General features: G+C 41.5%; 1 protein-coding gene across 3 annotated transcripts in view; it reads left to right on the top strand.

Moving 5' to 3' along the window:
* The window catches only part of RASGRP3 (RAS guanyl releasing protein 3), a 288,487-nt gene that overhangs the window by 196,613 nt on the left and 65,824 nt on the right, over nt 1-26,050 (top strand). For 2 of the 3 annotated variants that reach the window (XM_040350805.1, XM_040350807.1), the window contains 3 exons: nt 9,791-9,938; nt 13,256-13,429; nt 23,718-23,834. In XM_040350805.1, coding sequence (XP_040206739.1) covers nt 9,791-9,938; nt 13,256-13,429; nt 23,718-23,834 — 439 coding nt within the window. The remainder of the gene's footprint in view (nt 1-9,790; nt 9,939-13,255; nt 13,430-23,717; nt 23,835-26,050) is intronic. The other variant, XM_040350806.1, reaches the window with a different exon arrangement.

The following is a 26,050-nucleotide window of genomic DNA, read 5'->3' as shown; positions in this document are numbered from 1 at the left end:
CAAAAAATTTGAATACGTTTGACACGTATATTAATTTACAGAATTTTTTTTTTTGGAAGATAAATATAAAAAAATATATGGTGATGCAAACAGCAAAATGAGAGATTAGGTCTAACTATGTGACCAACCCAGAAATTATACATAGTAATCTCCGCAATAAGTCAGTTTTCAATCATTAGATCCATGAAAAACGCTTTGTTGATGTGTTCAACAGAATGATGGCAGAAGATGTGGAGCATTTGAAAATTACAAAATATAAAGACCCAATGTATATGTCTAAGGGAATTCGTAAAATTGAGGACCAGAAAGAGGTAATCATTCGATCGTTGTAATGTCCAAGAAGGACTACAAGGATGAAATGAATAGATTATTGGAGCATAGGAGTACATATACTATCTTAAGGGAGAATCCTACTGCAAAATTTAAGGAAGAATTGGAGAGGCTAGTCAAAAGAGGAGTCAAGAATTTTTTTTTAATGATAAGGAGGCTCAGTATCTAGTACCAACCATTTGTAGAGTCCCTATGGTTCATTCCATCCCTAAGATACATAAGAGTTTAAAAAAGCCCCAGAGAAGACCCATAGTAAATGGGATCGGTTCCGTATCGGCAAGTATGAGGCAATATGTAGATGGCTCTCTGCAACCCTTAGTCAAACAAACTAGGGCCTATCTTAGAAACACCAAGCATTTACTGCAACAGTTAGAAAAACTGGAGGTATCATCAGATAGTGTATTGGTGACCGCCCATGTGGGGTCGCTATATACTATAATCAACCATGATGATGCCCAACAGGCAGTGAAGAGGGCATTGGATCATAATAACGCCCTCTGTGTCAGAGGAGATTCTTGATGCAATGTATGGACTATTGCTTAAACCATAACTTTTTTTGGTACGGAGACAAATGTTACCAGCAGGTCATGGGTATTGCCATGGGGGCATGTTTTGCCCCTAGCATGGCAAACCTATTCATGGACATGTGGGAGAGTGATCAGATTTTCCAATGAAGCCCACCAGAGTTTAAGATATATTGTCGATATTTAGACGATTTTTTCTTTATCTGGCCCTGGGAGAGTGATATGTCTAGGCTAGAAGCATTCCAACAATGTCTCAATGCAAATAGCAAAGGTATTGAGCTCACTTGGCATGTCAGCCCACAAAAAAAAAAATTCTTGGACTTCGAGATAGAAATCAAGGAAAATTCACTCATCATCAGTCCTCATTTCAAGTCTTCAGACAGGAATGTGTATATCCCAAAGAATAGTTGTCATCACCGACCATGGTTGGATAATATTCCTACAGTAGAGGGCAATTGCTGTTTAACAAGAACTTGTACTGATGTAAATACATTTAGGGATCAAGCCAATATGATTGGTAATAGGTTTATAGCAAAAGGTTACAGTCGAGAGGAGCTACAAGAACAAATGCAACAAGTGGCCGTGCTAGATAGGGCACCCCTCATTCAGGATAATATTAAGAATAACCAGAATAAGGATCTTTCTGGAGCCATTAAACATGATTATAATAAGCAGAATAAGAAAGTAGAGAGTATTATATGCAAGCATTGGCCAATTCTGTTGAAGGATAGGGAAATGCAGAAAGTGTTACCATCGAGACCCCAGTTCATATACCGCATGGCGGCTAACTTAAGGGATAGATTGGTGAAAAGTGTACTGGACCCCCTAGGACTAGCTTCCCCACTTTTTTGGATCATAAAGGCTTCTGTGGCATGTGTAGGATGTACAAGTACCATAGGTAAGCTCAAAAAAAGAAAACAGTTTCATTCTACAGTAACTACCAGGCAATATACAATCAAAGACCTTACTACAAGCAATACTGTAGGGGTATAATATTGCATCCAATGTCCATGTCAGCGACACGGACTGATTAAGAGATTAAGTCTTCCTACTGTATATGTTCAAACTTTGGCCTCTAACCGCTGCTGTAGCAGTTTATATTATTAAGGACATAGGATTTATTTTTATTTTTATAGTTTGTCATTATGCCATATGTAGTTTCATTCATTTGGAACATCACCAGTAAAATGGCTGTGGAGGGGCTTCTAGAAAATGGGAGCCATCGGGTATAGGTATACACACCTATTCCCTGTGCAGGATTCATTAGTATATCACCAGTAAAATGGCCACGACGGGCTTCTGGAAAATGGCTGCTGCTATGTTTATACACAGTTACTAATTTTGGCCTTTTTCCTCCAGCTCCCAGCAAAATCACTGCCAAATGGCCACGGTGGACTGCCAAGTTTAGTATGTTTTCTAATTGGTTTAGGAGTACTATAAATATATTTAGTGATGATCACAGGAGTATACCCTTTGATAAAGTCGCATGTGAGAGAAGGCGTCAGAGGGCTTGTGACGTAATTTCATTATTTGTAGGAAGTAAACAATCACCCATGAGAGCAGCAGGGCCAAGGACTTGCAGATGATTTTGTGACCCCAGGGACAGATCTGTATATTTTCAAGTTCTTCACCTGTATGCACTAGGGATAGTAAGTGTAAGTGTAATGTAAGTGGACGAGTTGCTTTTACTTTAAATAACTATGCTAGCTCTCATATATGAGAGATCACGCTGGCAGGAGTTTACTTTTGGGAGCTTAAAGTTCCTGGATTGAGACCCCAAAGGGGAAGGTGCTACTTGGTCCAATTGGGGGCCGCTCTGGAAGGTGAGTGCATAGTGTGACTGGTGAAGGGTCCACGTGGTGTTAAGTCACTCATTTGTTATCATTCACCATTGGATTGTGTGTGGACAGCATTGGTTCACAGAAGATATGACTGGATTAATGGACTAATATATATATATGTATGTGTGTTATATGTGTGTGGTATGTGTGTTATAATCTTTGTTACCACTAGAGGTCAATGGTTGTACATATTGATGTTATTTAATACATGTGTTATCATTTTTGTACCCACTAGAGGTCACTGGTTGCACATATCACTTTCATTGTGACACATAATATATTTTTGGTGTCATATGCAATACTCCCACTAGGGTCACTATTTTATTTTATTTTGTATTTACATCACATAGTATTTTTTTGGAAAAGAGGGAGCGCTTCACATATTTTAAAAAACACGTTGCGCATGCTGACGTGATCGCATCATAACTGTGCGTTACCCCATCGCACATGTTGATGACATAGCTGTATATGCATCTCATAGCAGCTATCCACATGCTTCAGATGTGCAACAATGCCACCTATGTGTTTAAAGACCATTTTGTTATACAGTTACAATTACCAATCTAAGAGATCACCAATATAGATGCAGAATTACAGAGACACAAGACAAGTTATATTCAAACCAGGTACCTTTCAACTCAGGTTTAAATCTTAATAATTATCTATCTATACAAAACAAATGATGATCGAGCTAGTTCTACAAAAAAAAATAAGGGGGAGAAGAAAGACTACCCCATTCCCTAAATTCCACTATGTACGTTTAAGAAAGGGTACAAAGCTTAGGCTCTCATTTAGGCCAGGTGCTTTCGTAGCCTTCAATTCCCAGATCCATCTGGTTTCGCACCGGAGAACTCTTTGATCAAAGTTTTCCCCCCTTGGGTCCCAGGGTATCACCTCCATGACCCAATACTGTAGCCAACTGGGATCTCTTTTGTGCTGTAAGCAGGGCTTTTTTTCAGGGGGAACTTGGGGGAACTCAGTTCCACCACCTCTGGCTCAGACCCTTTGGTGCCTGCTCACCACAATCACTTGTAAACACAGAAGTCTGGTTTCTGTGTTTACAAGTGACATCTCTGCACTCTGTATGTACCCTCTAACCCCCCTGAACTCTGCACTCTGTATGTAATGCAATCCTGGTATTTAATGTCCCTTTGAGACCCTTCTACTGTTTGTGAAATCTGAACGGGGTCGTGGTTGAGTTCCTGCACCTATTTTCTGAGAAAAAAAGCTCTGGCTGTAAGCATACATGTCTTTCTAAAGGTGCTTTTAAGTGGTATATGTCTATCTCATAAACATGCTCCTGAAATCACTTTCCTATCGGCCTGATGGTTTTACAATTTGGAGGAGCAAACAACATATACCACTTTCGAGGTATTACAGATGACCTTGTGTCTACATTTCAATATTCTACCTGTTGGTAGCAGTAGAGTGTCACCCTCAATCATGTAGATGCAAAACTCACAGCTATCACATGTAGTCATGCCTACCCTCGTTGAATGTTGCGGTTTTCCATGAGATATCACTGTGTACTAGGAGGTCGCTCAATAAGTGGGCCCTCCTATATACCAGTTGAGGTCTCTGTGAGACAAATTTGCTCAACGAAGTATCTTCTCTCAGAAGGTGCCAGTGTGAGGAACAAATGTCCCTCACCCCATCCACCCTCTGAATATAAAACTGGGAAGTAGGAGGACTCCTTAATAGGAGTACACAATTCACTGAGCCTCTACTATACATCCCCAGTGACAGAACATCATCTACCTGTCACCCCCCATAATGAAGAAATTTGGGATGGACAAATATGTGACACCAGGGGAGGACAAGACAAATTAAAAATATTAAACCTGTTTAGTTATGAATTAATGGAGACACAGGAATCACTTTGAGTAAAGGTTATAACATTTTGTCCCACAATAAAATGCCATCTATTTGAGTTGGTCAAGGATGTATACTTGTTTGCTAGAAAGTTGATTGATCGAATTCTACATGAAAAGAAAAAAGCAAGCAATTCCCTAGGACCTCTAGGAGATTGGTCCAGTCTCACAAGGCGTGAATATCGCATTTTGAGGGACTTATTTGACCTCTGGGAGGAAAAAATAACAGTCCAGGAGGAAGAGAATGGGGATCAATTTACCAAGCTCATGTTAAACTTGGCTTTGGGAATACTGTATGTGGTGGGAAAATTGTAGATCAGGACCGTAAAGGGCAAGTCACTAGTCTGAAAGATGTTGGTTTATATAATAGATCTAGGATCCCCCCTGTCCATTTGAGTTGCATGCTTTGTGAGGGCAGTTATGAACAATATCAGGAAGCTCAGATGGAAAAGAACATGGACTTGGTGATCAAGGCTGTGGATAAGGGGGGCAATATAGTCCATATGAATAGAGGAAAGTATATTTGCATGTGCCAAAGCATTCTAAGTAATAGGCAGTGGTACACTGCCACTCCCAACATCAATCTTGAAAGGGACGGTAAAACTTTTTGAACTCATTGACCAGGCCCACCAAAATGGTTTGATTGACAAGGAGACTGTAGAATTCCTTATAGTGGAACATCCTAAAATATCAGTGTTTTTATGCACTCCTGAAAGTCCACAAATCACGGAGAAGGTGAGCGGATATATTGACAGGATTTTGCAGCCATTTGTTACCAATCAATTTTCATCACATCTGCTTACATTATTACATGATCTTGTACTGCCCTCTGATACCATATTGGTTACCTTTGACATAGAGGCAATGCTGTATCTTGGCCTAGGCCAACAAGGCCCAGGCCTAGGGCAGCACTTTGCAGGGGGGCAGCATGAAAAGAGTCCCCGCCGGCTTGGGCTACACTTTTAGTGTAGCCCCAGTCTTATAAGGTGGACTGGGCCGCAAGACAAATAGGTCTGGCACCCCCATATAGCGGCTGCACTGCTGCCGGTATGATAGGGATGGCGCAGACACAAGGGACACTGACATGTTCACCTATACCTGGCAGGTAGGTAGTAGGACTCTCCTGAAATCCTTCACTTGTGTCAGTTCTACATATTAAGGAATTTTAATTGTATTTCTGTTGATTGCTGATGAGAAAAATAAACAGATGGATTTATTTGTTTCTGCTCCCAATCCTTACTTTGCTTAATGTCTGGACCACATTCACCTTCATCACTGTGCTATATGTTTTCTGCTGCACCACTGGCATGGTTATATCATCTTAGTCCTCCATAAATTTAGCAGAAATGTGTGCTTAAAGTAGAACTATAGGCCACACTTTGTTTTCCATCCCTTCATTTCCTGTCCCATAGCCAAACAGGAAGAGAGAGGAAATCTCTGCAGATTAAGGGAATCCCTCCCCTATCCCCCCAAGGCACTCAGAACTAGTGTCCCCACTGGAAACAGGAAGGGGTGTGACCTTGACAGGAAGGGGTGGATCATAGTCAGGCCTAGGGCAGCACAAAACCTAAATACACCACTGCATAGAGGCACTATATTCCTCTATTTCCCACACTAGAGGTTTACCCATTAACAAAATCCTGCATAGAAGGCCACTTACAAAAAGAGCCCACAATAGATGGATTGTAGATCTTCTGGAATTCCTCCTCAAAAACAACAAATTTAGGTTCAATTACATTATTTTTTTGCCAATCCCAGGGCAAGTGGACCCCAGCTTATGCCAACATCCACTTGGGGGACTGGGAAACTTTATTATTTGCTAAGGGAGGGGCATCGTCAGTGTGCCTGTCCAAGATTGTCTCCTGGCATAGGTACATCGACGACGTCCTGATGTGGTCAGGATCTGAGGAGGAACTAATAGAGTTTACGGGAGGTTTGGGCTGTAATCCCTATAACCTTAAACCTATTGATCATTATTTTTTTTTGGATTTGATGATAACGCTCACTAAAGAGGGTCATGTGAGAACCAAACTTTATTGTAAAAAAACGGCAACAAATAGTCTATTGCATGCAGGAAGTTACCACCCTCAGTTTCTGATCAAGAATATACACTCTGGCCAATATCTATGGGCACGCTGCAATTGCACAGACTAGGTGGATTTTGAAAAGGAAGCAAAAGTTTTGAGAGATCGTTTTCAGGATAGGGCTACAACAACAAATAGCTTGCAAAAGGCATACAATAGAGCCAGGGACAGTACACGTGAGTCTCTTATTTTTAAACAGGAGGTGGACAACAAAAGGTGCAGGCTTTACTAGACTGTGTCTGCAATACTCACAGAGGGTGGGTGGGGGCTGAGCTACATTTTCTCCTCACACTAGCAACTTCTGAGAGCTACTTTGGTGAGAAAATTTGTCTCAGAGACCCTCCTAGTGATATCTCATGGAAAGCCTCACAACATTTAACAAGTGCAGGTATGATTAGATGTGGTAGCTGTGAGTTTTGCACCTACATGATTCAGGGTGACACTCTACAGCTACCAACAGGTAGAATATTGAAATGTAGACACAAGGTTACCTGTACTACCTCAGGAACGGTATATGTTGTTGTTTGCTCTAGCAAGTCGTTCTACATAGGCAAAACCATCAGGCCGGTATGGAAGTGATTTCCGGAGCATGTTTATAAGATAAACACATACCACTTAAAAGCACATTTAGCAAGACATGTATGCTTACAGCACAATAGAGATCCCAGTTGCCTACAGTGTTGGGTCCTGAAGGTGATACCCTGGGACCAAAGGGGGGGGGGCAGCTTTAATCTCCAGTGCGAAACAAGATGGATCTGGGAATTGGAGGCTATGAATGCACCTCGTCTGAATGAGAGCCGAGGCTTTGTACCCTTTTTTAAACGTATATAGTGGAATTCAGGGAATGGGGTAGTATTTATTTTCCCCTATTTTTCTTATTTATTTTTTTTATAATTCGCTGGATCATCATTTTAATTGTATAGATAGAGAATTAATAAGATTTAAAATAGGTAAGGTACCTATTTGAGATATAACCTGCCCTGTGTCTCTGTAATTCTGCATCTATATTGGTGATCTTTTAGATTGGTTATTACTATTTTAGTCATTTGTATTGAGTCTACCAATTGGTGATTGAAACAAGTATATATATATATAGTATAACAAAATAGTCTTTAAACACATAGGTGGCACTGTTGCACATCTGAAGCATGCGAATAGCTGCTATGAGATGCATATACAGCCACATCATCAACATGTGCGATGGGGTGACGCACAGCTTGCGATAACGTCCGCATGCACCATGTGTTTTTTTGGCATTTTGAGACGCCTTAGCAGGCATTTACAGAGCAGAAAGAGACACATGACAGGGGAATTCATTCCAAGAATAGCCTCTGAAGCAGCCGGCGGTGATCGGCGAAACCTGTCAGGCACGGACTTCTGTCCACCTCCAACTTTCAACTTTTGGAGAATTCATGCTTATGGATGGGACTCCTTGTCAGATGACCAGCCCAAGGATTGAAGGACTTTTTTCCTTAACATGATTCCTTTCCTTTCCACATATCTGTGTCTGTTGAAGTATCCGAGGGAGCTGTTATATACAACTTTGTACATACATGATTTGGCCAAAGGATGGCCCTACACAGCATATATCTATTATGATAGATATGATATGATATGATAAATCTATTTTATGCCGTCTACCATCAACTACACTTGCCTATGGTGATCCAGCGTGACTTCAGCCCATTCAAATGAATGGCATGAATCACACCGTGCTCAGTTGCACATAAATTCTACAAGAACGTGGACCGCGATCCAGATGTGGACCGGCCGAAAGGTTTTTAATCTGTTGCCTACTTAAGGCCCATACACACGATCTAATTTTCCGACAACAAATGTGTGATGGCAGGGTTTTGTCGAAAAATCTGACCATTTGTATGCTCCACCGGACAATTGTTGTCGGATTTTCCGACAACAAATGTTAGATAGCATGCTTTAAAACTGCCCAACAACAAATATGTCTTGTCGGCTTATCCGATTGTGTGTACACAAGTCCATCAGAAAAAAATTCAAAGTACAAACACGCATGCTCCGAACCAATGCTAACCTTAACACAACATTAGCAGAAGTTGCCCAAAGGGTGGCGCCAAAGAGTTGAAAAAACACGTAGTTTTGTGTATGTTGGCTGAAAAAGTTCCGTCGTCTGTATGCATACCAAGTTCACGACCAGCGCCCTTCGGACAGGATTCCACGGATTTGTCCAATGGAAATCCGATCGTGTGTACGAGGCTTTACAGTTTTGTAATAGTCAGTTTGTGCTGTTTTTACAATTTTTTGAGGCTGGATATATCTCACACTTAATAACTCAGCGCAGTCTAGTTTTTAAAATTGAATGAACCAATCCTGGCATTATATTGTTTGTGTGCACTAAAAAAAGCACCTTTCTACTTCAAAATATAGATTTAAAAAACAATTAGCACTTATTAATTTTATATAGGATTTTTTTGGAGCCAACAGTTTGTGCAGAGAGAGAGAGAGAGTGCAGTTACAATACAATTTAATACAAGAGGGATCAGAGGTCCTGCTCGTGTGAGCTTACAATCTAAAAGATTAGCAATTCGATAGTAATATATTTTATAAATAGCCTATAAATAATCAAGTCATCTAATGCCTTTTAAACTCAATTTAATATCACGTATGCAATAAATAGAACCCCAAAACATCTAAAGCATATTTATAAAACAGTGAATGTGACAATCACAAAAACATTCACTGCAGCTAAATCAATGAATACAAATGAAAACCCATGCCCCAGGAAGATACACCGGGAATGTTTGGTGAGTCACAATCAGTTATTTATTAATATACACTGTAAACTTATGTAAACTCCAGGCCGCTAAAACATACTTAATTTTACAGAATTGTCACTAAGAGAGACCTTTATCTCAATTCATAACTCCAAGACTAAAGGCTTTTTCACTTCAAAAGAAGACATTAGCACATGATCACATTCATAAAATGGATATAAAATTATTTTGTTGGATTTTTTTTTTAATTTAATGTAGAACTGAGCACAGTAAGGTGTTTAGAACAGAGCCACACTTGTATATGGAGGCATCACAAACACTGAGTGCACTGTTAATTGTTTATTGATTGTTGCATTTTGTGGTGACAGCGTACATTGTCGCTTTTGTTTGCAGCCCATCTTATGACTGGATGCGAAGAGTCACACAGAGGAAAAAAACATCAAAGAAGGGAAAGGTTTGCCTTCTGTTTGACCATCTGGAGCCTGTGGAGCTGGCAGAACACCTAACATTTCTAGAGTATAAAGCTTTCCGAAGAATATCTGTAAGCAAAATTTTCTGATAAGCTCATCATTTTTATATTTAGAGGGTCACAAATTAATCTTTCAAAATAATATCTTTTATCGCAGATTAAAAGACAATGGTGCTGTTCATTAAACCGTACACTTATTTTAATTAACTCATTGCAAAAAGAACAACAACCTTAAGCACTGTGAAAATATTCATCAGGGCTCCATCTGCCTTAGGGAGCCCAGGCCATGTGCTGCATGTTTCATAATAATCGGAGCAGTTTTGATTTTTTTTTTTATACTATTTGGTGTGGGCTGCATCATGCTGTCTTATGAGCTTATACATGTATATTCATGTATTAGAAAGCCAAAAATATACCAGGGGTTATTTACATTAGGAAGTGCAGCTATTTCTAGCACACAATACATCTTTTTTCTGTGCTTGTCCATTTACAATTTGCAGTTTGCACACCCCCCAGTTGGTTAACCACCATTTTTTCTGCTAAAATAATACATGGTATGCTTTTGAGAGTCTGCACACACAGATACATTAATTGCCATTTTAGAGACCTAGGAAAAAAAGGCCTTTTGTAGAGAAAATCATGGTTTACTATAATATCCTAATGCCGCGTACACACCATCACTTTATGTGATGAAAAAAAATGACGTTTTTAAAAACGTCACTTTAATTGACTGTGTGTGGGGGAAAACGTCGTTTTATGTCTTGTAAAAAACGACCAAAAAAAATTGAAGCATGCTTCAATTTTATGTGTCGTTTTTCAAAAGTGCACTTTTTACTTCACAGAAATTGACCGTGTGTAGCAAAAAACGTCGTTTTCTAAGACGTTTTTTCATCCACGCATGCCCAGAAGCTACTTATGAAGCAAGCTTCAATGGTAAAACGTGGTGGAACGTAACCTCACTTTGCAAGAACATTGTGAGAAAAACGATGGTGTGTAGGCAACTTCGTCTTTGAAAATTGAAGTTTCAAAAACGTCATTTTTTACTTCACAGAAAGTGTCTTTTTTTTTCATCACATAAAGTGATGGTGTGTATGCGGCATTAGTTTCAGTAACAAAAAAATCTGAAATAATCAAGAAAGAATTGCAATGTTTTACCCAGTAAAATTTACTGGTCATTTTCTGGTCATTTTCAGTTTAGTAGTCCATCTGACTAAATTATTTATTGCCACTTATAGATATATAAATGTCAGCATTTAAAAGGTAAATAATTCTGTATTTATTGGATAGTAGAGGGTACAATCATCCACCAGCTTTTTGTATCTTACAAAGATTTTAGTGAGGTGCTCTTGGTTAAACCCTCCAGAGCTCTTAACTGTAGCCCTTTCAAAGCCATATACATGTGTAGCAGATTTTTGGGATCATTTTGTAAGTTCGAACACATTACATAGAAAATCTAGCTGTGATAGTATGACGCCTTCCTAATAGCTTTGTGAGAATGTATGTAAAGTTACACAAGGAGTTAAACTAGTGGACACTTAGAGCAATAGAAGAAGCCAGAAAATTGCTATTTTTACATTAGGAGGATCCAAGGAAGCTTGAAATGTGGTAGGCAACATATCTGAGCAACAAAGTGGATTTAATATGTAAAAATTATTGGAAAGGCATTTGTGGGCGACATAGTAGACACAAGTTATTGTTGTTGGTTTTGAAAAACCCTAAATCCCTGGGGGGGTGCAGCTCTCCCCGACTTTTTATGACTACTATTTGGCCACCCAATTGTCTCATTGCTATAATTTTTATAAAGTGGTTCTTCCTCGGTATCAGACTCTGGTACCGTTGTACCACAGGTAATAGGGATGGAATTTTATCCTATCATCAACATATCTGGGAGATTACCATGTGCAAACAAAATGCTCTGACGCCTCACTCACATACTCCCTTATGCTACAATGGGCAATTATACAAATTATTAATAATTCCAGAGCCCATTATATGGGCTGTACAATATATAATGTATAATATATTTATATCATGTTCCAAATGTTGAAGGATTAATATTCCCTCCCAAATCATCCATTGTTCAGATAAATTTGTTATACCTTGCATGCCAGTTAAATTCTTCTTATCCCTCACTGTCCACACCCTCAGTTTCAGATGTCATACTTGGATCATACCCCACTAAACTGACTTACACTCTTTGTACCATTATTAAAATGAGATGGGAAGCTGATCTTGGCGCCATTGAGGAGACAGATTGGGAAAAGATATTAGACAATTCTAAAACAGTTTCCCCTAGAATACCAGTCCGGTAACACAATTGTATATCATTCACATAGGCGTGCGCACAGGGTGTGCCAGGTGTGCCCAGGCACACCCTAATCACTCCCTGCAGTGCAGATTCCACCTGCTGCCGGGTGCCCCCTCCCACAGTATGGCTGGCTTCCCTCTTCTTCCATTGGCTACTGCAGTGGGCACACATAGATGATATTTCAGGATGAGCGGGGGAAGGGGGAAGGGGTAATGTCATGTACCGACCCCTTCCCTTTCTGAATGAACACAGTGAGAGATCGGTACCGTGTTTTTGAGCTTTCAGGTGCACATCCTAATGCAACAGGCTGTGCACACCTATAATCATTCAATAGGAATATCTTAATCCTCAACGGATTGTCCAATATCAACCTAATCCTATGTGTCACTTTGTGCTTTATCCCCTGGCACTTTCTGTGGGTATGCCCAATTATTCAGACATATTGTCTTCAAGTGAGCCACTTCATTTGTAATGACATGGGCTCACTGATCACCCTTGTCCCTAAACCATACCTACTCAGCTTACTCTCAGACCCAGACACTGATAAATTCCTTGCTATATTTAAACATAAAACACTTTTCATGGGCAGGAAAATGGTGACACAGAATTTGATGCAAATAATATCCCCCTCGCCCAGGCCTGGATGAGGAATATTAATGCCGCATTCCCATATAAAAAAAATTATATATGAACATACGGGTTGCCCGAACAAATTTGGAAAACTCTGGGATAGATGGCTGTCTCATGCTGGGATATGTACACGATTGTAATTTCCTGTTCATTTTGTCAACATTTATGGTTGTTATGTACCTATATGTGCCCATCATGCCTTTCTCTACATTTACTATTTTCTATACTTCCCGTGACCATACATATGTTAAATGACAGAACGTGGTTGTTCATGTTTTTATATCTTGATTTATGATGTCATATTATGTATCATTTATTCACTGCTTTCTCCCTTGATGCCTGTACCATGTACATTTTCTCAATACAGTTGTTTTCTGATGAAAAAAAAAATGATTATGCAAACCTATTGAACTCATACATATATATATATATTTTTTTGTTTTGTTTTCAGTTTACAGATTATCAAAGTTACGTAATACATGGCTCTGTAGTGGACAACGCAACTTTGGAGCGCTCCATAGCTCTATTCAATGGAATCTCAAAATGGGTACAGCTTATGGTTCTGAGCAAGCCAACCCCACAGCAAAGAGCGGAGGTTATTACCAAGTATATTAATGTTGCCGAGGTAAAAGGCCAATGTGCCTTCATTTAATAAACTAAACATGCATGAAAACAGGTATTGTTAAGGATCACGAAACAGCAGTATTCGTAAACACTCAGCTGATGAACACAGATTAAATAAAGACAGTCTAAACAGAGTATGTCTCATTCTCAATCATCTTTCAGGGCACACACTGCCCCCCTCCAGTCATTTACAATCTACAGGAACACCTCCTGTGGAAAAGACAGAACTCTTTCCAAGTGTTTAGGCTACACACACCCATGTTCCAACCAGGTATCAAATTAAAGATAGCAAAAGCTTTTCTAAAACAGTGCAAAGACCTCAAAATCACTTCACAAACCCCTTCCAAAAATATTAACTCAGAAGTTACCTGCAATGCCAAATTCATGTCCCAGAAAATCTACTGCTAAACTTTCTATCACCCCTACCCAGCATTAGTTTTCTCTATGTTCATAGTCCAAATGTTCTTTTGTATTATGTATTATGTACAGCCAGCAAGGTCAATTAAAATCCCTTGGTCTCTCTAATAAAACAGGGCCTCACAATTGTTAGAAAGGCTCCACTGTCTTTAAAATCTACCTTCTTTCTCCCATCAATCCATATAGTACATGTTGCAGGTAATATTTTTGTAGTTTAGAGTGGCCAGATACAACAGGTTGAAAGCCATATACTATTGGCCTTCATACTGGATTGGGTGCAGTGTAATATCCAACTGATGACGTAGCAAGCTCTTTACATTCTGTGAAGAGGCCACCCAAATACTACTGGTTGACTGATGCGTGGACAAACTCAATAAACCCCAGAAGTAATACATTCTGAGCTGGGCTATGCTAGAGGCCTTGGAAGTGCACGTGAAATTCTTTCTTCTGTGAGTGTGTTTACCCACCTATGATGTATTTTTATGTTGTTGCAGTGAACTGCATTATGTTGTTTAAACTGACATCCGGTAGTAGTTTAGCACCATTACAACTTGTTTATCTTCTGTATTTTGTTTCTACCTCTATTCTCCCTCCTATTTATTGATAGCCAGTTCAGTCCTAGTTAGACCTTCTCTACTTCTTCCATGTTCCCTCAGTTAGTGTTAGTTACCACAGGGATGGTGTATTGAACTTGCCTGTGGAACTACATGAACTGCTGCTATTAAATTATCCCTTCTGCTGGAATTGCTGTGCTGCAATAGACTGTTTCCTACACAAACACCTGGTTTTCTGATACTGCACACAAACACAGCATGTCTCAAGTATCTGTACATACACTACGGTTAGAGAGCAACCTTCTTTTCCTCATGGTGATGCTGATTTGTAACAGGTAGAAATTGTCTATGAGACTGAAATAATCTGTTAATCCTTCTTTGAAGTGTAGCACTACCCCCGGAGGAGCTGCTGGTTTGTTTTGGGTGGCACATTTACCTTGTGGCCCTCCAAATTCCTAGGGGTGCATGGTGCATAAAGCAGAAGTAAAGGAATGTCCGCAACAGGTGTCTTTTGCTGTGCTCTTTATTACCCAGCCGGGTAAAAACAATAAAACTTGTGGTGAAGAAGGTAGAGTTGAAAGAAGAACTAGAATAGCAAATTCAGGCATAGAAATAGGGAAACAGTCCTGCACCCACGTGTAACACTTCTTGCGCTACTCCTGCTTGAGTGGGAATAGTGTACCTGGACAGGTCTCTCTCACTGACCTGGCAGCCAGAGTATCGCTCGAACCTCTGAGGATAAGTCTCTGACACAGACCCTCCTGGAATGAACTGTAACCTTTTGGGGAGAAGTCTCTGCCACAGACCCTCCTGGATGGGATTCAGTGAGTTACCTCTGTGAAAGGCCCTCCTGATTGTGGTTACGGAGATGAACCTCCTTGGTAGAATTATGCCTGGATCTCCTTCAAGTTGCTTTTAGGTACCGGATATCTCGATCCCCGGTGGATTGTCGAGACCCTATTGGATCGCCAGCCTCTCATTGGCTCTCCTCAGATGGAATCCCCATCGAACAGCTATACCACTTGGGATCTTCAGGATTGGGAACCCAGTTGACCACCCAAACCTTGACTCCACTGCTGCCATCTACTGCCCTGGGGTGGGAAAAACACCCCAGCACAACAGAATGAGCCCACAGCACAGGCAAGCTGAGACAGAGACCCAATTTGAACAAATCAACCAGATCAGAGTTTAACTACACTCTGATCTCCCTTTAAATTTAAATAGCACCGTTACTTTGAAGGGAACTGTGCAATGTATAACTGTTATTGATGAAACACACAGTAGTGTAAAGCAACTAAGTATTGCACTTGCAAAGTTAAAAGAACTTATGAAGGCTTTAAGACTATCTGAAAAATATTCCTCTCTTCTATGAAGTGACAATACAGAGGAATCTTCTTAAGAGCTAACTTAACTGCTCTTAACAGACATGTTACATCACTGGAGTCATGAACAGAAGATATCACAATTGCAATAAACTGCACTCTGCTACTTTGCTTCCTTCATGTTCTCTAAAGAGATTCTCCAGATCCATAAGGTCCCACTCACAGCAAACATCACTCATATCCTACTCATAGTAATCATCACTGAATAGTCAACTCATAATAGCCTGTGCTGGAGCAAAATAAGCTAAACTGGAAGCTTATGGTATTAAAGAGGAAAGCAGCCATTAAAGTACACGTCTCCCAAGCTTAAGGAAGCAACAACCTTAGCCAAGCTCAGAGCCTTGGAACAAGCTGCTGAAGAAGAAAAAGCCCATTGTCCCATTCTGACAACCTCTGATGACCCCACAAGCTGAACCTTGTCATTTGTCCTAAGCCAGAAAAAAATTCCATTGGCTATTCACACTTTTCATGATTATTCTTTATTAATTCATTATGAGGGTACTACAGTCAATGTAAGAAGTGTTAATCAAAATCAGTGTAATATACTTCTTATAGTATAAGATATTATTAATATCTTGTAATAGGAGCATATATAGTGGACGGAGTACTAACATTTAATATATGTCTTTTAGAATGCTGTATTTCTCGGAATATTTTTATAAAAGTAAACATGCAAGTAGATATGGGTGGTGCATTAAAAATCCTTGTAAAAAAAAAAATATATATATATACAGTATATTTTGCCTAAGCCAGAATAATGTCAACTTTATTTCACAGGATGCATTTAGTTCTATACACCAGCCTTCAGTGCAGTCCCAAGCAAACATAGCTGCAGCAGTCAATCCCACAGTTACCCTGGCACATTGGACACTTCTATATCTTTCAATATATTGTCGTCCTATGCAGCAGCCTATGTGTTATTGTAGACCATCCTGAATCCATTTGATCAAATCACTTAAAACCTCCTGAGACCTCTGGATCCCGAGCCTTCACCTGGACTGATCTGCTACTCCCTTCCCTCTTCCAACACCTAAACATGTTTTATCAGATACTGACAGCTAAAGGGGTACTTGTCTTACCAAAGTTTAGAAGAACTGATACGGCAGACCTTGCTAAGTACATGACTCACAGAGAATAAATTAATACAGGCCTTATGAAAGCCATTGATCACCTCAGAGAACTACAGATGTATGCCCAGTGAACTACAGAAGCATACTTGACATGCTGATCAGCTAGTTAGGACCTCAGGTGTTAAGAGACTTAAATATGGTCACATCCATTAACCAGACAAGGGCCTTAATCTCACATGGAAGAGATTAGAGAACATGTAAAGTAGCCCTAAAGTTATTGAGCTTGCCTTATTCAAAAGATTACAGGACTTTCCAAGGTTGTCCAAAAAGCAGAAGTTCTAGGATCAAAGCCGCCATCTTCTCAAACTAGAAATCGATAAGTACATTTACCAGTTCTTAGCTACAGTACTAAGACACTGCACATAGTTTTAACCTGGATGTAGAACAATTGCCATAAAATATTCAGGAACATTTTTCAACATTAGGTTAAAAAACCTTCAGACTTTAGAACCACTTTAAGGATGCTGGTTATAAATCCTTAACAACCAGTGATGTCACTGATCCATTCATTGTCATGGCAGGGAATCCTCAGACATGTAGGCAAAGTATCAAGATAGTTAAAAAATAAAAATATTGCAAGCATTGGGGTTTCCCCCTTAATTCATAACATGCTCTTCAGGTCTGGTCGGTCCAGTATGAATTATGAGGGAACCCAACGCCATTTATTTTGTGTGGGGGTCTCACAATAACATCTATATCAGCCCCTCATCTAGGATAAGGGTCTGGTATAGATAAATGGAATCCCAGGCCACTCTGTTTTCAAACAGAACAAATGTCAGTTTTGCTGCAGTAGGTTGTATACATCACACAGATGTGCCTCTTCATAGGTAAGTTCAGGGCATCCAAAAGGTAGTTTATCTAACAACTTCAGCCCCGGAAGAATTTGCCCCCTTCCTGACCAGGCCATTTTTTGTTATACGAAAATTGTGCAGTCATGCGACGTGGTACTCAAACAAAATTTGTGCCCTTTTTTTCCCCCCACAAAGCTTTCTTTTGGTGGTATTTGATCACCTCTGTGGTTCTTATTTTTTGTGCTATAACCCCAAAAAAAAAACAATTTTGAAAAACAAAACATAATATTTTGTACATTTTGCTATAATAAATATCCCCCCCAAAAAATAACAAAATCTTCCTCAGTTTAGGCCTATATTTTGGTAAAAAAATCGCAACAAGCGTATATTAATTGCTTTGCGCAAAAGATATAGCGTCTACAAAATAGAGGATATATTTATGGCATTTTTATTATTATTATTTTTTTTACTAGTAATGGTAACGATCTGCCATTTTTAGCGGGACTGAGACATATCGGACAGATCGGACACTTTTGACACTATTTTGGGACCATTGACATTTATACAGCGATCCATGCTATAAAAATGCACTGAATACTGTGTAAATGTCACGGCAGGGAAGGGGTTAACACTAGGGGGATATCAAGGGGCTAAATGTGTTCCCTCAAGTGTTTTTTATAACTGTGGGGGATACTGATCGCTGTTCCTAAGTACTAGGAACACACAATCTGTCTCTGCTCCCCAGGATGTGTGTGTTTACACAGATTCCCGTTCTGGCCCTGTCAGGAGTGATTGCGGGTGCCCGGCAGACATCGAGGCCGCCAGGCATACGCATTGGCTCGTAAGTGACGTGTAAGTGACGCGGCGGGCACGTGCCCCCTATACCCTGTGACCGCTGTACAGCTACGATGATTCATGCAGGGGAGCCAACCTGCTGCCATATAACGACGGCGGCTGGTCGGCAACTGGTTAAAATAGCGTGATGATATCCAACTTCAGATGAAACATGTCAGGCTGGCTGATACAAGCACTTTGAGAGCCACAGATTTTTTATGTCATGATGATCTTTGTACACCTGTAAGTAGACTACAATAAATTTTAGTATGTTTTACCTTACGGGCTTCACTATTGTTGCTTTTGTTGTCTTCATTGGTTAATTCCATGTGATGATTGCACAATATATCCATCCATTGTCCGAGTCTTGGAATTTCTTGATGTTATGCTGATCGATCCATCTGGTTTGGAATATCGTTTCCCGATTGACACTCTGCATTGTATGATTACAACGCCTGTTGCCTTTACCATCTGGTAAGCAGATTATTAGCACGGTGGTGTGGTGTGTTCTGTCTATGTTCACACTGAAGCTGTGGTGGAGGTCTTCTTTCAGCTCTATCAACTTTCCCCTGCACTGATTTATACTTGGACTGACACTTTATATCATTTGAGCGCTGCACTATTATTTACACTATTGAGGGATATGCTTTGTTCATATTTTATGTCTGAGGTTAACAAATACTTTAAAGGGATTTTGTATTTTTAGTCAAACTTTAGCATAAGCAATGCCAGTCTAGGTTCACACAGTTACGTAGTAATTCAATAGATCAATAAAACATAAGTATATGATATGCAAAAAATAAAATAGAAAAAGTGCAGCGCAAAACTCAAATATATAAATGATACTGGTATACTCAAACACCAATACCATAAGTGTGAATATGAATATGCAAAAAAAAAAAAAAATATATTAAAAAATTAAATACAATTCAAACAAACAGTCCAAAAGTCCATAAGTGTCAGAAGATGAGTGAATTAAACGAAAATAAATCTCCACCACGTGACAATCCACCAAAATTTTGAAGTGATCCCTCCACCGTTGTAGATGGCTACTCTCACCTTCATATATGGACCACTGAGTTAACAGATGGTCAATAAAGCAAATCAAATAGGCAGGTCATGAACAGGAACCAGGCTGATGTATTAGATCCTCATAAGACAACCAAACCGCAAAGGAATTTGGCCAGACAAAAAACGGCATGAAGTAACAATCTTTAGGAATGAACAGCAGATGAGCGACGTGATGTTTCAGGCTCCTAAACCACCATCATAAAAAAATAGCGGTAGGCAGAAGCATAGTCACAAAACAGGCCAGGAAACAGTCCAAACGGTGGGCAGAGGCATAGTCAAAAAACAGGCCAGGGTCAGTTTACGTGGAAGCAGTCCAAACAGTAGGCAGAGACATAGTGAAAAAGCAGGCCAGGGTCAGTTCACGTGGAAGGCAGTAGCATGAAAATGGTCAGAAAATGGTCAGATGGGGGAAATGGTTAAAAATATGGGCTAATATTTTAGGGATGTATGATAAAATTCGAAGCATTCACCAATGCAAAGGCCAGGTTTGGAGGGACATCCTCCTTTGCTGCACACGCAACATTTTTTTTTGCCGTCTTTGGCCTCCTTCTAAAGGTGGGATGTTGTACGGGAAGTAGCGTTCATGAAGTCGGCTAACGGCATCAGAGCGAAGGTTTTCTGGGGGGGGGTCTTTGTGGATAGATGAGGGACGTGACTATTTCTTCTGTGAATTGTAGGAAGGGGGCGGGGTTTTCTGTGGATTTGGAGTTGACGTAGGAATTATAAATGGCCAAATGGATGACATAAATTGCTACCTTCTTATACCAGAATCGGGACCTCCTTATTGACAAATAGGGCTGAATCATTTGGTCACTGAAATCCACCCCCCCCCCATGTACAGATTGTAATCTTGGACACATGTTGGCTTTTCAATGGGACCTCGTCTTCGCTGAACTACGACTGCAGTGTCGTTGTGAATGGTGGACATCATGTGCACGTCTCTGTTATCCTTCCACCTCAAGGCCAGCACTTCGTTGCACCTCAGTGTTGCTCTTTCCCCCCTTCGCAGCTTTTTGTGGACTATAGATTGTGGGAAGCCCTTCCTATTTTTTCTGGAGGTTCCGCAGGCCAGGGTTTTTTCGATATATAAGTGTCAGAAAAGGGGCAGGCTGGTATAAAAGTTATCAAGGTATAGATGATATCCTTTTTTCAGGAGTGGGTAAGTCAGGTCGCATACAATTTTTCCAGATGTGCCCATGTAGGCCGGGCATTCAGGGGGCTGGAGCTGGGAATCTCTTCCTTCATATATGCGGAAAGCATAAAGATATCCCGTGACTCTCTCACAGAGCTTGTAAAATTTTACTCCATATTTGGCCTTTTTACTAGGAATATATTGTTTTATTCCTAGCCGGCCTGAAAAGGGTACCAGGGACTCATCCACACATATATGCTTCTTGGGGACATTGAGTTCTTCAAATCGATTGGAAAGGAGATTTATCAGTGGGCGAATCTTATACAGCTTATCGGAATCTGGATGATTACGGGGAGGGCACTGGGTGTTGTCATTAAAATAAAAGAATCTCATTATCATCTCATATCGGGACCTGGGCATTGTGGCAGAATAAATGGGCATGTGGTAGATGGGTTTGGTGGACCAATAGGCATGTCCTTGATTTTTTTTGTTAAGCCCCATGTTTATGGTGAGGCCAATAAACAATTTGAACTCCTCCAAATTTAGATCTCTCCCCTCAAATGGATGGGCATAAGATGATTGGGGGTTGTTGGCAATATACTGCTGGGCATACAAATTTGTCGAAAATGAACTGCAGAAAAGTGTCGGCCAAAAAGAGCCGAAGGTAATCAATTTCTGAGAAATTTTGGGTGTTGGCCTGCACACCTGGCTGTGCTGTGAAATTGGTGACCCCGAGTCGGAAGGCAGCCATGTTGAATTGGTAAGAACATCTGGCATGTATGTAGTGGCCCTGGCTCCTGGGGGACGTGACACTCCAGTAGTTGGGGGAGTTGAATTTATTGTGCTGGTACTCAGGTGTGATGTGGCAGCACTGGTACTGGGCCTGGGCATTTGTTCGCGGGGGCCTTTCGCTGGCGGCAGCGCTAGTACTGGGCCTTTGTTCCCGGGGCCTATTGCTGGTGGCAGCGCTGGTACTGGGCCTTTGTTCCCGGGGCCTATTGCTGGTAGCAGCGCTGGTACTGGGCCTGGGAATATAATCCTGGTTGCTGGCGGCTGCCTGGTTTCCAGAGTGCCGTGCCCTTTTAGGAGGGACCCATTCTTCATCCGAATCGTTACTATATTCAATCGGTTCAAATTCAGATTTTGATTCGGAATCAGAATTGGAATCTGTTGAGACCTCCCCGGTGCTCTTATCGGTCATTGAGAGGATCTGGAACGCCTCCTCACTGGTATATAATCTTTTGGACATGGCTGTGTGGCGGGTAGCTGTGTACGATGGGTGACAGATGGGTGGCAGGTGACGGTCACTGATGGTTGTGCGATGGGTGGCAGGTGACGTTCACTGATGGGTTGTGCGATGGGTGGCAGGTGACGTTCACTGATAGGTGATGATGGTGTGACGGGAGATGGTCACTGATGGGTGACAGGCGATGGTCACTGATGGGTGACAGGCCACGGATGGTGACGGGTGATGGTAACAGATGGGTGACTGCCACGGTCACTGATGGATGATGGGTGACAGGCCACGGTCACTGATGGGTGATGGGTGCACCGCTGATGGCCACTGATGGGTGATGGGTGACAGGGCACGGTCACTGATGGGTGACAGGATCATCGCTGATGGTCACTGATGGGTGACGGGTGATGGGTGACAGGGTACAGTCACTGATGGGTGACGGTTGTACCGCTGATGGTCACTGATGGCAGTCTCTTATGTGACAGGTGATGGGTGACAGGGTACGGTCACTGATGGGTGACGGGTGACAGGGCACAGTCACTGATGGGTGACGGGTGACAGGGCAGGTCACTGATGGGTGACGGTGACAGGGCAGGTCACTGATGGGTGATAGTGACAGGGCACGGTCACACCGCTAATGGTCACTGATGGCAGTCTCTTTATGTGACAGGTGCACTTTATGGGTGACTGTTGGGTGACAGGTGACAATTGGGGGGGAGCAATGGGACAGGTGTGGTGTTTTTGCATACACTACAGAAACACAGATCTTTAACTCACTGCTTCTAGCTCTTCTCTCCTCACACTGGAAACGATGTGTGAGGAGAGAAGAGCTGGTAACCGTTAGTTACAGCTCTTTGTTTACTATTTGTGATCATGCTGTGAATGGATCGCAGCCGATCACGTGGTACACAGCCCTGACCAATGGCTGTGTACAATTGTCGGTGACGAGCAGTGTTCCCGGGAACACAGTACCACCGACAGGCACGTGCAGCGCGCTCGCGATCGCGCGCATGTGCCGTGCTCAATGGGGTGTTACCATTCGTGATCAGCTGTGACTTCATCACGGCGATCACATGGAAAACAGCGCATCCGAGCCGCTGTTCACCCCTGTCGGTGACGAGCGGTGTCTCGGTGACACGCTGCCACCGACAGTACAGGGATGCGCACGTGATTGCATGCATTCCCTATTTAAATGAAAGGATGTCATATGACGTCCAGTCAGAACAATGGAGTCTTCCGCAAGCCGTCATTTGACGGCTTGCGGTGGACAAGTGGTTAAAGGAACCTATTTAGAAAATAAAAACAAACCTTTACAACCCCTTTAACTTTAGGGACAACATGTTCACTTGCTGACTTATATAACCCATCAACTTTCAGGTTCTACTGTAATGGTTTAATCCCATCAACTTTCAGGTTCCATTGTAATGCCCCATACACACAATCGGGCTTTTGCCCGGCCAAGCTCACATCGGAATTCCATCACAGTAAAAGAGAACATGTTCTCTATGTACACTCAGACGGAATTCCTCGAAATATCCGATGGAAAAATGGGCACACACGCGGTCGGAATTTCCGATGGAAAAAGTATGTCGGACTTTTTCCGTTGGAAATTCCGATTGTGTGTACGAGACATAAGGTACAATATGTATTATAGAGGCCCAATGTAATTAGGAAGTTGCCAGTAAATCTGTTCTGTCAGATATTGCATATTTTTTATTCTGTATAATTTATTTCTCTGCAGAAATTATTGGACATTCAAAACTTTAACACTCTGATGGCAGTTGTTGGTGGACTAAGCCATAGCTCCATATCTCGTCTTAAAGATACTCATGCACATCTCACCTCTGATGTTACAAAGGTATGCAAAATGTTGACAAGAAACAACATATTTGTGTTTGTCATTTTTTTTATATGTATGAGCAAACACAGTAGACCTATTGTATATGCTATATATAATACATTTTAGTTCAGAAATGTTCATAGATGTAATTAAAAATAGATAATAACTGAGGAACAGAAGCCACACATACCTCCTGTGTTTCTTTTTCAAAGTAAAAATCATGTGACCAAGCATTTCTATAAGGAACACAGGTGCACACAATACCGTATTTTCCGGCGTATAAGACGACTCTGCGTATAAGACGACCCCCTAATTTTCCAGGAAAAATTTTGGTTTTGGGATATACTCGCCGTATAAGACTACCCCCTTCCTACTAGTGTTTCTGGAAGCTGAGGGTTAGCCAGAACAACCGCTGACAGAAACAACCGCTGACAGAAACAGGCTTTTTTCAAGCCTCACTATGCCATTACATGCCTCACTGTGCCATTACATGCCCCCACTGTGCCATTACATTACATGCCCCCACTGTGCCATTACATGCCCCCACTGTGCCATTGCCCCCACTGTGCCATTACATGCCCCCACTTTGCCATTACATGCCCCCACTGTGCCATTACTTGCCCCCACTGTGCCATCACATTACATGCCCCCACAGTGCCATCACATTACTTGCCCCCACAGTGCCATCACATTACTTTCCCCCACAGTGCCATCACTTGCCCACACAGTGCCATCACTTGCCCCCACAGTGCCATCACTTGCCCCCACTTTCCCCCCCACTGTGCCATCACTCACGTTTTGCAGGCCTTTGACAGTCTCCGTCTGCTGCGAGCGTCCATGATTTCAAAGCCGTGCCGTCTTCTCAGCGTGTCCTGTGATTGGCGGAACACAAATTTTCCCAGTAGCGCCTCTGTTCTGTGTTCCGCCAATCACGGATGCCTTCTCATCTCGTCCGAGGATGAGAAGGCATCCATGATAGGCGGAACACAGAACAGAGGCGCTGCTGGGAAGATTTGTGTTCCGCCTATCACAGGACACGCTGAGAAGACGGCGCGGCTTTGAAATCATGAACGATCACAGCTGCACGGAGACCATACCCGGCGTATAAGACAACCCCCGACTTTGGATGCATTTTTTGGCATCCAAAAAGTCGTCTTATACGCCGGAAAATACGGTACACATAAAATACAAAGGCACACCACTTTGTTTTTACATCATACTGTGGGTAACCTTTTTTTTTGCAGTGCTCAGGCAATCAGTTACACAATCATTACATATTAAGTAGAGAAAATACATATAGAAAAAAGGGAAAAGAAAGGGGACTGAACAGTGAAGGAGCAGCAGCCAACCTGTGAGCTCATCTTTGTGCTGTCCCTTCCTGTTAGCATGTATTCTGTGGGCATTTGAGCCCTGATTGACTGAATGTCCCTCTCCCACCATCAATGCTGCTGTGCAAGTAATTACAAGAAGCTAGTGTCAAGAAACAACCATGCTTTTTAAGTAAACATACAATAAACTTTCCATGACCATTGGTGTCTAAGGGCAAATTAAGCAGCATTGCCCAACTAATTTATTTTGTCGACTTTAGTTTATTTTATTATACTAGTAATTACATACCAAACTGTTTTTTTTTAATATCAGGGACCATTTACATGGGGTGCTTTACTGTGGGCCCCATGTAGGTAATGCATCAGTGTTGTGTGCTTACCTGTGCCAGTGTCCTATTCATTTCTATTGGGACAATAGAGGCAAGGCAACAGATTAACCACTTTCTGACCAGCCACCGTACATATACTGCGGCAGCTCGGCATGTGCAGGCAAAATCACGTACATGTACGTGATTTGCCTGCTCGGGCCAAGGGGGGCGCAGCCCCCCCCCATGACCGCTGTCCACCCGACACAGCGGATTGCTGATCCTGGCACTTGGGGCCTGATCACAATGTTATGAATGAATGCTGTGATTGGCCCGCAGTGGTACCTGGGCCATACACAGCACCCTGTACCATTTGATTAACTGTAGCCAATCATGTAACAATTGTAACAACAATCAAAATGTAAAAAACAAAATCCCTGATCACCCCCCCCCTTCCCCCCTAGGAGTAGTACAGTGCTACTATGGTGATACTGACCTAAAAGTACTGTCACAAGTCAGTGTCCCTGATTACTGCCACATCATATGAAGATGCTGTACTGTACTGATAATAGTATGTCAAAAAAATAATTTTAGTAAATTT

The sequence above is a fragment of the Rana temporaria genome, chromosome 4 (assembly GCF_905171775.1).
Source record: "Rana temporaria chromosome 4, aRanTem1.1, whole genome shotgun sequence".
NCBI classification, from domain to species: domain Eukaryota; kingdom Metazoa; phylum Chordata; class Amphibia; order Anura; family Ranidae; genus Rana; species Rana temporaria.
This window is presented reverse-complemented; position numbering and strand designations above follow the sequence as displayed.